The 11,965-nt window shown below is 32.9% G+C and overlaps 1 protein-coding gene across 1 annotated transcript in view; it reads left to right on the forward strand.

The window, feature by feature from the left end:
• Positions 1-7,445: 7,445 nt before the first annotated feature.
• The window catches only part of LOC109207860 (MACPF domain-containing protein NSL1), a 6,573-nt gene continuing 2,053 nt past the window's right edge, over positions 7,446-11,965 (forward strand). The window contains exons 1-5 of the mRNA XM_019370860.1: positions 7,446-8,020; positions 9,349-9,587; positions 10,345-10,549; positions 11,176-11,259; positions 11,351-11,534. Of these exons, the coding sequence (XP_019226405.1) occupies positions 7,748-8,020; positions 9,349-9,587; positions 10,345-10,549; positions 11,176-11,259; positions 11,351-11,534 (985 nt within the window). The 5' untranslated portion in view covers positions 7,446-7,747. The remainder of the gene's footprint in view (positions 8,021-9,348; positions 9,588-10,344; positions 10,550-11,175; positions 11,260-11,350; positions 11,535-11,965) is intronic.

Raw genomic sequence — 11,965 nt, forward strand, 5'->3', positions numbered from 1 at the left:
CTCCAAGTCAACTCCGAACTTCCCGAAATTTAATTCCGACCATGCGTACATGTGATAATGCCTGAATTTAGGCTGCTCATGGCCTCGAATGGCTGAACGACGCGCTAGGACTCAAAACGACCGGTCGGATCGTTACAATGTAATAGACATTAAGAAAGTATATAGCCATTAAGATTTAGGCTACTCAATATACCAATCGGTTATAACCAAAAGTAACGTTCAAATCTCTTATTACAATATTCAATAGCCAAATTTATTTTGTCACAATTGAATTAAAAATTAAACTAATTTTTAGTTACAAATATATTTAAAATAATTACTATAATAAAGGCTCATTAATATAATATTAAGAGAATGAACCTAGACATCAATTTGAATATTTCTTTTTGAGCTATCAAATTATTTTTTCAACAATCCCCCAGATAACTCAAAAAGAATATTAAGTACTAGAGTAAAATAAAAGGTTTCGCTGGGTTTTCACAAACGAGCATAATGCGTCGAATCCGGTGTCTCTTGGACTATGAACCAGACCTAAATAAAATAAAAATAAATTTACAGAACAATTGGTGAAGTTTAAAACTTCTATGAACCAAGAATTCTTGTAAGTTTAGTGTCTTAACTATCACATTATACTCGCACACTTGTTGCGGTTTTACGCTAATAGGCCATGCGCGTGCCTGATTTTCATGAGTGCTCTAGAAATTTTGTCACAAATTTCATAGGAGCGGCCCCACTCCACACTCATATAGGTCCATCCATCAAGTGTATTCTGCAGCCAATACACCACCTATAAAAGGCTATGGATTATTGCATTAAGAGTTTAATAACTCAGTCTCACATTCCTTGCAGTTTTGCACTATATACACATACCATAGGAAGAGACATAATTTGATAATGCATATTTGATCAACTAATGACTTGTTATTACCCATATAAACCTACTTTATGGGATCTCCAATCACATCGGTTGGGTTACCATCATTGTTGATACATCTCAAATTGGCAAAAGTCTCAACCCCTCAATGTTTTACTTATAAGTCAAAGGATCGGCCAAACCCTCTTTTGACTACACATAATATGTATAAAAATTCTCATCTCTAAGAAATTGCTTTATGACATTATATCTTAAAAAATGTGTCTACTGGTTCCCATTGAAAGATTTATTTTCTTACAAGGGTTATGGCGCTTTGGCAATTTCATCGACATAATTATTATCGGTTTAACTCACCAAGCGGTTGCTTAATTAGTCTCACTGCCAGGCAATTTTAATATCATAACACCCACAAAAGGTGATCACACAACAACTAGCTAGTTTTTTCTCATCTGAATCAGAGATTCAATTTCTTCGCTGTATTCTTTTAATACAGTGAAAAATCCACATATAGAATACTTACTGATATAATTTCTCACATAAGGCACAAAATCATCTTAGATAAAATGAAACTTGACTTCTATACAAGTGCTTTTTGAAATATTTTTTAACGCATAAGAACTTATTTTCTTCTTGTATCTTCCATAATCAAGTACCAAAGTAAAAATTTTTAAAAATGGAAGGAAATTTAACTTCTACAAAAATATCTCAAATCAGTTGGAAACAAGTCATAATTCAACGATTCCTTCACCCAAATTACTAAGAGACCCGAAGCAACATAACATTTAAGAGCCAGAAATACAACATATTTTTTATCTTCCAATATAAATTTTTACAAAAAAAAACCCTCAATTTTGTGAGACATTATTATAACATTAATAAATAAGTTTTCTCACCTTTTTCCTTCTTAGGATCAGGCTATATAACTCTTGGCACTACGATCCCCCACTTTTTTGAAAATTTCAGGTTAAGGAGTTAACCTTATCACAACTCATAAAGAGTTCTACTTTATAAATAACAAGCTAATAATATAGATTCACCCAATGATTATCACATAGACTATGCAATTCATTAATTAACTTAAAAGCCATATTCTTCTTTCCATCTATACAATTAGATTCATAAGAACATAAAAATCTTATCTCATGATTATTTCTAATCACGTCTTGTTAATATATGCCATGATATTATCGGTATTTCATCAAATAACGAAAAGAAGAAACATATGCCTTTATGAACATGACTCATACTATATTACACGCATATTAACTTGCAAAAACTTTTCTGAGTTTACCCTTCATGATTCTTATTGCATTGTTAATCATTGCCGAATTGAATCATCCAGTTTATCTTAATCTAGCAAATTCTATTTATCAAGAATACTATCATAGTAAATTATTCACTTTTTCATGCTTAGAGGATCAGCAAAGAATCTATACGACTCGGGTATAAAATCAGATATATTTTTATTTCCGAATTCAAAACTCAAATTTATTGGAACAGAAGAATCAGTTTAAACCATTATCTTAGAGCTTTCGAGAACAAGAATCAATCTAACAAAAATAAAAATATTTCATCACGTGCAAGAGCCTACTATCAAATTTACATAATTTATGCTAGAAGCTGAACATATTAGTCCACGGACAAATTGTAATGGGGTATGGATGCTATTAGAAAGCACGAGAAAATATTTCCCGAGAGCTTTTAGCATAAATTGAATTCTTAAACAAATATACTTTTGTTCCTTTGATTGAATTATATAACTACACAAATCAACATTTACAGGCTTAGGCGTATTCAAATACTAAGAAAAACATACCTTAATTCTGTGACGCATTCTGTCTTTCATAATGCGATAGTGTACAAAATTAAAATAGCAACTTGCCAAGAGTGCATGCCAAAGTAGAACCAGCAACAACGGCATACGATACCAATATAATAATAATAATATCTATTCACATGTCATGTAACACTCTCGGGATTCCAGAATCGACGGTGAATGCTTAAGTTTCTTCCGCGTTAGCCAATTTGAATTTTGTTAGAAACCACAAGAATTGATATTTTTCATAAGAACAGTGTAAAATATCCTTCATAAAAGGTTTAGCTTGAGGCGTGTCAAGGCTTAAGGATATTTCTCCCACACCGTAATGAATAAAATTATGCGTTTTTCCCAAGATTCAACAAGCTCTTCTCGTATAAACTAGGAGCAGAAACAACAATCTTTTTTTCCACCCATCAAAATAATCACAAATGAATATTTATATATAGTCCAAAACTAATATGGACATATGATAAGATTTGAAGTCATTAAGGCTTAATGTAGTAGACGTTAAGAAAGTATATAGCCATTAAGATTCAGGCTACTCAATATAGTTATAACCAAAAGTAACGTTCAAATCACTTAATACAATATTCAATAGCCAAATTTATTTTGTCACAATTGAATTCAAGATTAAATTAATTTTTAGTTACAAATATATTCAAAATAATTACTACAAGAAAGGCTCATTAACATAATATTAAGAGAATGAACCTAGAAATCAATTTGAATATTTCTTTTTGAGTTATCAAATTATTTTTCCAACACATCTTACCTAAGGATAAATAAAAAGATGCATGCCAAGTTCTTTTAATATGTTGTTGCTATGTCCTCTTAAGTGTTATAGTATCCACTTAATGAATTAATTGTAAGAAAGGTGCTACAAAGATGGTTGTCATTTTCACCGCTCAGTAAGATAATTTTCATTCTACTTTGAAATAACAGAATTAGTAATAAAAACAAAAAAAAAAATGTACATTTACCAAAAAAAAAAACATATGAGTTCTATTTTAACGTGACAACTCATCAGGGACGAAGCTTTGTTGGTCCAAGGATGGTCTGAGCACCCTTTGTCGAAAAATTATAAAACGTATAAGGTAAAATATTACTACTTGTTATTGATTAAAAAATAGACTTTGAACACCCTTGCATAACCCACTGGCAAAGGGTGTTCAAAATATCAAATTTCCTGGCTTCGCCATTGCAACTCATTGACAATATATTCGCCAAATAAGTTTGGTAAGATTCATAAATCTAGTAATTAGCCTTTTTTTTCTTTCCAAAAGTTAAAACCGAACGCACCAATTTGAGAAAAGTAATGAGAAATTTTCATAAAACACTATCTTTTAGTAATAATTAGCCATCTATAGATACCATTTGCTATATTACGGATTATAGATACTTTTTCTGTGGTTATAAGATGTATTTGATGTATTTAAGCTGTTGTATTCATGAATACAATAGCAAAAATAGGCGTGAATCAGGGAAGTCCAACTAATCAGTTGTTGTATTCGAGTGTATTCGACTGTATTCATGGAGTGAAACATGGGATTACAGCTGGACAGATTATTGTATTCAACTGTATTCATGGCGTGAAATAGGGGATTACACTGTTTTTAAAACGGAAAGTAAATCAATTACCATAATAGACTCCTAATATAACTCAACAAACTCAATTATAACACACAACTTTTGTATTTTCAGTTATAAAAAAGATTCTCAACCGAAAATATACCCCAAAAACATAGCAATCTTCAAAGAAATTATATAATACATCTGAATACATAAATTATATTAACTAAAAAAAAATATATGAATACATTCATGGCATATAGCGAGATAGTGAATACAATGAAATACATAGAATACAACGGGATACATTGAAATACAAAAAAAAAAGACAGTGAATACAATGAAGTACAACGAGATACATTGAATTACAATGAAAAAAAAGACAATGAATACATGAAAATACATTGAAATATATTAACAGAAAATCAAATTGCTCAGCCCCAAACTCCGTCGTCTTTGTTCAAGAACAAACCCTAATTTCGGCGAATCTATCGTAGCAACGTTTGAAGGTACAACACGGACAACTTTGAGGGCAAGGAAGTCTTAGAGTTAAAGTATGAAGCATATGTTCCAATGGCGATACGCTGTCTTAAATCCCTTTGTTCTTCTGCCCGAGCATCATGGGATATACAATCGATTGCAGTTGCCCACTGCTTGGGGATTGTTCTTGTCGGAGAGACTAGTGTATTTATTGCAATATCGTCTATCCAACGAGCAGATGCATTGGATGCTTGCAAGTTTCTGATTGACGAGCTTAAAACATCAGTTCCGATATCTCCTTTTAGCCTCTGATTTCTTTTTCTTTTGGGTATACATTAAAAAATTTAAGAGAAAGCAACGTACGATGGAATTGGATAAATTGGGATCGGAGAGAACGTAGGTGATGTGGGTGAGAAGAATTTTGAGATTGAGCATTGTGTTTTCAGGGAACGGGGAAGAGAATGACATGTATCAAAGTAGAGAGAGAAAGAAAATAGTGTAACTGAATAGCGTATTTAGTGGCTTAGGGGTAAAAGTTAACCAAAATTAGATATTTTGCTATAAACATTAAAAGGTATCTATAGAATATAATTTTTTTTAAATGGTATTTATTTAAAATAAATAAGATGTTAACCTTTGCTATAGGAGTTAAAAATTCCAAAAGTAATACTACTATTTAGAGTCGTCAAAATGGGCTTGGCCCGTGAGGCCAGCCCAACCCAGCCCGCTACTTGGGTAGGTTTGGGCTAGGATTTTTTTAGCCCATTTAAAACCGAGGCTTATAAGCAGCCTAAGTCAGCCCGCTGGTCCTTGAGGCTTGACCGAGGCTGGGCCTGGGCTGACCCGTGGGCCAAAAATTAATTAAATTCAAATTAATTACTATTAAATATTTAATATTTTAAAAAGTAAAAACTAAAAAAACTATTAACTATAATCCCCATTCCCCAACCCTAAATTGCTCATTTACCTTTCCATATCAACTAGAATTTAAATTTTTGACATACATGTAATATGACAAAATTAGTTTTTCTTTTGCTTAATTAATAACAAACTCGAAAAGTCTTAGGTAGCCAATAAAATCTCTTTTTTCTAAAGAAATGTTACTTTATCTGGCCAATCATCAGTTTGGATTACTTTAATATATTACTAATATTTAAAATACCCTTCAGTATATATAAAGATCAATTTTAAATACACAAAAAATTGACCACTAACAAATTTCAAGAAATTTAAAAATTTTGTGGACTATAATGATGAAATCAACAAATGATGTTAATCCTACATTAAAAAACCTCAGCATATAAACTTATTAAAATAATCTCTGAATTTGAGGAAAAATGAAAGAATGGTATTAAGAAAATATTCATGTAACTTTAAAAAAGAAGAGCAAGAGATATAGAGAATTTGTATTTCAATTACGAGATTCCTCGTCAAATATCAATATTTTTGTACGCTCTAAGCAAATAGAAGTTGTTTACATGATGAATCGACTATGTCACGAAAAAATATTTAAAGACTTAAAGAAAAATTTAAAAACCCACAAGACTTAGGCTGGGTTGACCCGTTTTGACAGCTCTCCTCCTATTACTATATGAAAGAATTACTCAAAGGTAACGACTAAAGTTCGACAAAATAATAACAATAACATATTTATAGACCAAGAAATATGAAATTCCGTTACTACTTACTAGGCCAACAAGCGAACTCTTTCTGAAACACACATACTACTCCAGTTTCGTATGACGACGTTTTACTTGGCAGGAAGATTACGAAAAAAGAACTTTTGATACATACAAAAATATCTTTAGAATTTATAGTCTTAAATATTTTATGATATTTTCATGGCTATAAAAATAGATCATTAATGATAAAATAGGATTGAAGTTAAAGAAATTTAAAATATTAAAATTATCATTTATTTTGGAGATTAAAAATAAAAATGTTTCACATATAAATCAAACAGAGGAAGTAGGTTTTAAGGAAAATGCTAATATACCAGATATCATTCATAATTTAACTAATGCTATTGAAAATTTTCTGAATACTATATATTCGCAATGATAAAATTTAGTATTTTCTTATTTAGTTATGTAACCCCAACTGCCATTTGTACAGACAGTTGACTGCGTTTCTCCATTTATTATGTGATAACAGGAGAAGTCATTGCCAATATTCCCTAATAACACGTTCATTACAGAACAGACAAATACTTGGTCAAAAATTCTTTTACAATAAAAGATGTACGTCTTTATGTATTTGATGAGTACTCTCCACTTCTAATATTTTAATTTTTACTAATATTCTCTTATATAATTAATGTGATATATTAATAATTACTAGATTTAATGATATTTCGGTATACTATATGTTAACGTATCAAAAGTTCTTTTTCCCTGCGTCAATTAAATATTAAATACCATCGTATAAATTATAATATAAAAGTAATAAGGATAAATAAAGGATAATTTATATAAAAGACATTATATATAAAAATATCTTTAAAGTGTATGAAAACGAGTAATTTGCATGTTAAACAAAGAAACAAAATGATTAAGCTACCCGCATGTAAGTGGGGCCCGGCCGCCGCTGATCCGCTAGCTCCCGTTCACATTTGTCAAAGTATTTATTTACCCGAACCATCTTCTGTCAGTCAAAGTCAAACGTCCACCATCCCAAACACGCCATAGAAATTTACCCACCACCGCCAAAAAAAGGCTGGCTTTGCCGTCAGCCATGACTTTTCTCCAGTATTTTTGAACTCTGTAAAATGACAAAATTATCCCTCCATTCAACAACCCACCCACTTCAGCTAGGTCCCTTTCGTCATTACACACAAGAAAACAAAAAAGGAAGAAAAGAGAGAGACTAGCTTTCTTGTTTCTCCAGCTCAAAGTCTGTAATAGCACTCAAAAAGGCAAGACGAAGAGAATTACTGTAATAAAAATTAGCAGATTCTGACTCCCTTTTGGGAAATTCGAATTGGGTTTGGATTTTCTTGGCCAAAAATGGCGTTTAATCCTAGTAGTAGAATGGACCCACAAACGGCAGCAGAAAAAGCCGTCTCAGTGATCGGGTTCGGTTATGATTTGACGAGTGATATCCGGTTGACGGCGTGTAAACCCGGTCCAAGCGGGTCGGGTTTGATAGTGGTTGATAAGAAGTCGATCAAGGACCTAGTGGTGCCAGGTGGGGTGGTGGTTTCAAAGGTTTCGACTTCAATCAAGTGCGATAAAGGTGAACGAACTAGGTTTCGCTCTGATGCTCTCTCTTTTAGTCAGGTAAGTTTCTTTTTTTTCTCGACTTGTCTTTTTATATTTATTTTTTCTCTACCCGTTTAATATCGGTCTAAGGGATTTGGGTAATTGAATTTTTGCGGCTGCTGTTCATTTGCTGGAAAACAGTAAAATTGACAATGAAGAGCTTCTACTTTTTAATCAGTTCATTTAATGGTTTGCCTGAAATTTCATTTCTAGGAAATTTAATTTGCTTCAAAAATGGGAAAAAATTGAATCTTTTTGTGAATTTCGTCCTATCTAGTTGAGTTGGGAAGGTTAAATTTAATTTTCCTCCATGATTGGCTTATGCATACAGAAAGAAAAAGTGTCATTTGTGTTGCTATTTCAAGTCTCATACTTGATGAAAAAGTAATGTAGGTACTAGGGAAATTCTGGTCAATTAATAACAATTTGGATAGAGGCGTTGAGCTATATGCTACTGGATAAAGTTTTGCCTGGTTTGCGGAGTTGCATGTGAAGGTATCTGGTCTGATTTGGCCATTAAATAGGACTTCTTGAAGTATTGGTTATTGTATGACAACTAAGTACATCAATCTCTTTGGCTTCCGGAACTTTGCCAATCCTTTTACTGCTGGATAAAACCTTTGGCAGCTAATCAGCTTGATAGTACGATAATAGCATCTAAACGCGCAAATGCTGTAGCAGGAGCAGGGCCAGTCAACTTGTTTGCGGATACATAAACTGCTTGAGTATGGGGTTATAGACATTTTCATTGTGTAGTTACATCGTGACGTTCCTTCTAGGATTAGATTCAATTTTTAAATATTGGATTTTTGCGTTATCTAAATCTTCATCCTTTGTCACTTGTAGTTACTTATCGTTCAATGAATGACTGGTTAAGGATCCATTGATATTCATCTAATCCAATTAGAATGCTTAAGGAAAGTATTGAAAATTGTACATACTCTTTCTATTTCTAACAATTGGGGAGATCCGTCATCAGTGGGAATCCAGCAGTAATAAATTGAATATAGAAATTGGAGTTGTTAAGTGAGATGCTCATGTTTTACCTATGCTGATTGCGGAGTGCTTTCCCTTTTTTTTTCCTTTTAAATAATTTAAGAGGTATCTTCCCTTTTCCTACGGTGGATAGTTAGTTCTTTTCTGCATTGTCTATGAGCTATCATCATGCTTTCTATCTAATAACTGTTTGGTAAAATGACTTTTTGGTGCCTATTAGATTAGTGTTGAAACTTGTTCGCAAAACTCAATGAAGTATGTGTTTTTTTGATAATTCAATCTAATGTTTTCTACTTCGATGTGTATTTCTGACTAATCTCTCGGACCTATCGTCTGCTCATTGCATTCAGATGTCAGAACAATTGAATCAGGAGTTATCTTTGTCTGGTAAGATACCTTCTGGTTTGTTTAATGCGATGTTTGGTCATAAGGGATGCTGGCAAAAGGATGCAGCTTCGACAAAGATTCTTGCCTTTGATGGTTGGTTTATTACCTTGTACAATATTGAGTTAGTGAGATCCCATCTAACACTATCTGAGCAAGTGAAGCAAGATGTGCCTTCTTCGTGGGATCCTTCTGCGCTTGCAGAGTAAGACCTTTCGCTCAATTGTTATTTGAATAACTATTTTGTTGTCCATCAGGATAATATAAGTACAAATCTGTGTACGTTCAAAATCTCAAGGAAATCTGGTACATGCTCCTCTATGAGATTGGATGTAGGATGAATTGGATTCGGAAAGTTCTGAACTAGCACGCCTGCAAGTTTTTCATACAAAAGCATTTTTCCCGTATTGTAATTGTGCGTTAAGTGTTTGAGTGGAAACTAGGGAAAGGAAGGAAAAGAATAGAAGATCAAAAGGATGGATATGAATACTTTAGAGTGTTTCTTTTGTTTGGTGAACTACAATAGGATATTATGAGAGGAATGTTTTTGTTTCTTGGTTTGATTTCTTTCCTCTCCTCCTATGTAAGTCGAAGAAGGAGAAGATTCTATCCTATCTGTTTTCTGTCCAAAACCACCGGCAATGCTTTCTGCCTTTTCTATCCAGCAGAAGTAGCGAATTTATAAGGGAATGGGAAAAGAATGACCTATGAACTGTAGGAGAGTCATTATGGCCCTGAAATTTGGACTCAGAAACAGCAGTGTTTTTGTTATCTTAAGACAGTTGTTGAATTTTTTTTATTTTTAGTGCATTTGATTTTGATTTTATCTCCTTCACTCTGACCTTCTGTCCCTTCTTTTGGTTCATGATGGAACACAACTTGCTATTGACTTTGCTTTTGTAAACTAACATTGAAAATGGTAGAAAATTATTAACTCTGAGGCCGATAACATGATTTTTCAGGTTCATCGAAAAATATGGCACCCATATTGTTGTCGGGGTAAAGATGGGAGGCAAGGATGTAATTCACATAAAGCAGCTGCAGAATTCAACTCTTCAGCCAATGGAGGTGCAGAAATTACTTAAGCAATTAGCTGATGAGAAATTTTCAGAAGACGTAAATGGATGCCAGATGCGAAACTCTGTTAAATCTTCTGAAAAACCAAAGGTATCACATATCTTATATTTTATTCGATAGTTCAACTCCTTTTATGTTTGTTGTCTAGATTCTTTAACGTTTCATTTTGTTTTACCATATAATTGTGGAAGAAATTGTTTAAGGCCTGACTATGAGTATACACTCAAGCTTAGATATTCTGGAATACTTGTTGATTGAGGATGTGTTTTGCCTGCAAAACTAATTCTGTCACTTCCAAAATATTTAGGAGGATAGTTAACCCATTTTAAAATCATATTTTTTAACGATAGTGCATCATGGTCGGAATAATGTCAAGTAATACAATATAATGCTAAATTAGAATCTTGTAGAAACATTTATTTGCTACTAGTTAATCTTTCCAAGAGGGTGTAATACAGAAAGCTGGACAAGCAAAATGATGTTGAAAAAATAACTGAACCACTAAGTTCAGAAGCCCCAAAATTGTGAAGGAACAAAGTTATGTATGGGTTAGTCGAACAGACTTAAAAGGTAAATAATGTCGTGCCCATGGATTTCTCCAAGAAAAGCAAAATGGATGACATTATGGTCATAGTGAAACTTTATTACATATATGGTTACATAGACTAAACAAAATAAATTGTCTGACAGCAGTTCCAATTTTTGACATATGACAGGATGAAAAATCCATATTCTCAGATCCTCATCTACCATTTGCAAACTCAATAAGACCATCTATTATGTCTCACTCGAAAGCTGATGTAAGATTGTTTTGTTCCCTCTTAAATGAATCACTATTTGCTCTGATGATAAGCTTTTTGTAAAGGATTTGGATTTGAATTCTTTATGCAGGATCTACTAAGCATTCATATCCGTCGCGGAGGTCTTGATTTTGGTCAAAGTCATAGTCAGTGGCTTCCTACTGTATCACAGTCCCCCAATGTCATATCAATGTCTTTTGTGCCTATTGCTTCACTTTTGAGTGGTGTAAGAGGCAGTGGATTTCTAAGCCATGGAATTAATCTTTACCTGCGATGTGAGTATGTCTATTTCTCAATCTTTATTATAGTGGTGGAAATGGTGCTCTTGGTTGTGTGTGCCTGAGTTTTTGGCTACTCGTGTGAATAAAAATGAGTATCCAAATATCAACGAGATCGAGCTGATTCTGTTCTCCCTTGACCTACATAACAAATCCCAGCACCACAGACTAAAGGATTGGAAATATGAGAAGGAAACAATATGCAGAGCGCGAGAGCTGAAATCTTGTTGTTAGAGATCAGCTCTGAGCCTTAGTTTACCTGATGAAGACAGATTGATAAATCACTTGCCAGTGGTCTTTTACTTTGAGTTCTTCCCTCTTATCTATTTGGATTATTGAGCAGCATTTCAGCCCTATATATATATATATATATATATATATATATATATATATATATATATATATATATATATATATATATATATATA

This window comes from Nicotiana attenuata, unplaced genomic scaffold (assembly GCF_001879085.1).
Source record: "Nicotiana attenuata strain UT unplaced genomic scaffold, NIATTr2, whole genome shotgun sequence".
NCBI classification, from domain to species: Eukaryota; Viridiplantae; Streptophyta; class Magnoliopsida; order Solanales; family Solanaceae; genus Nicotiana; species Nicotiana attenuata.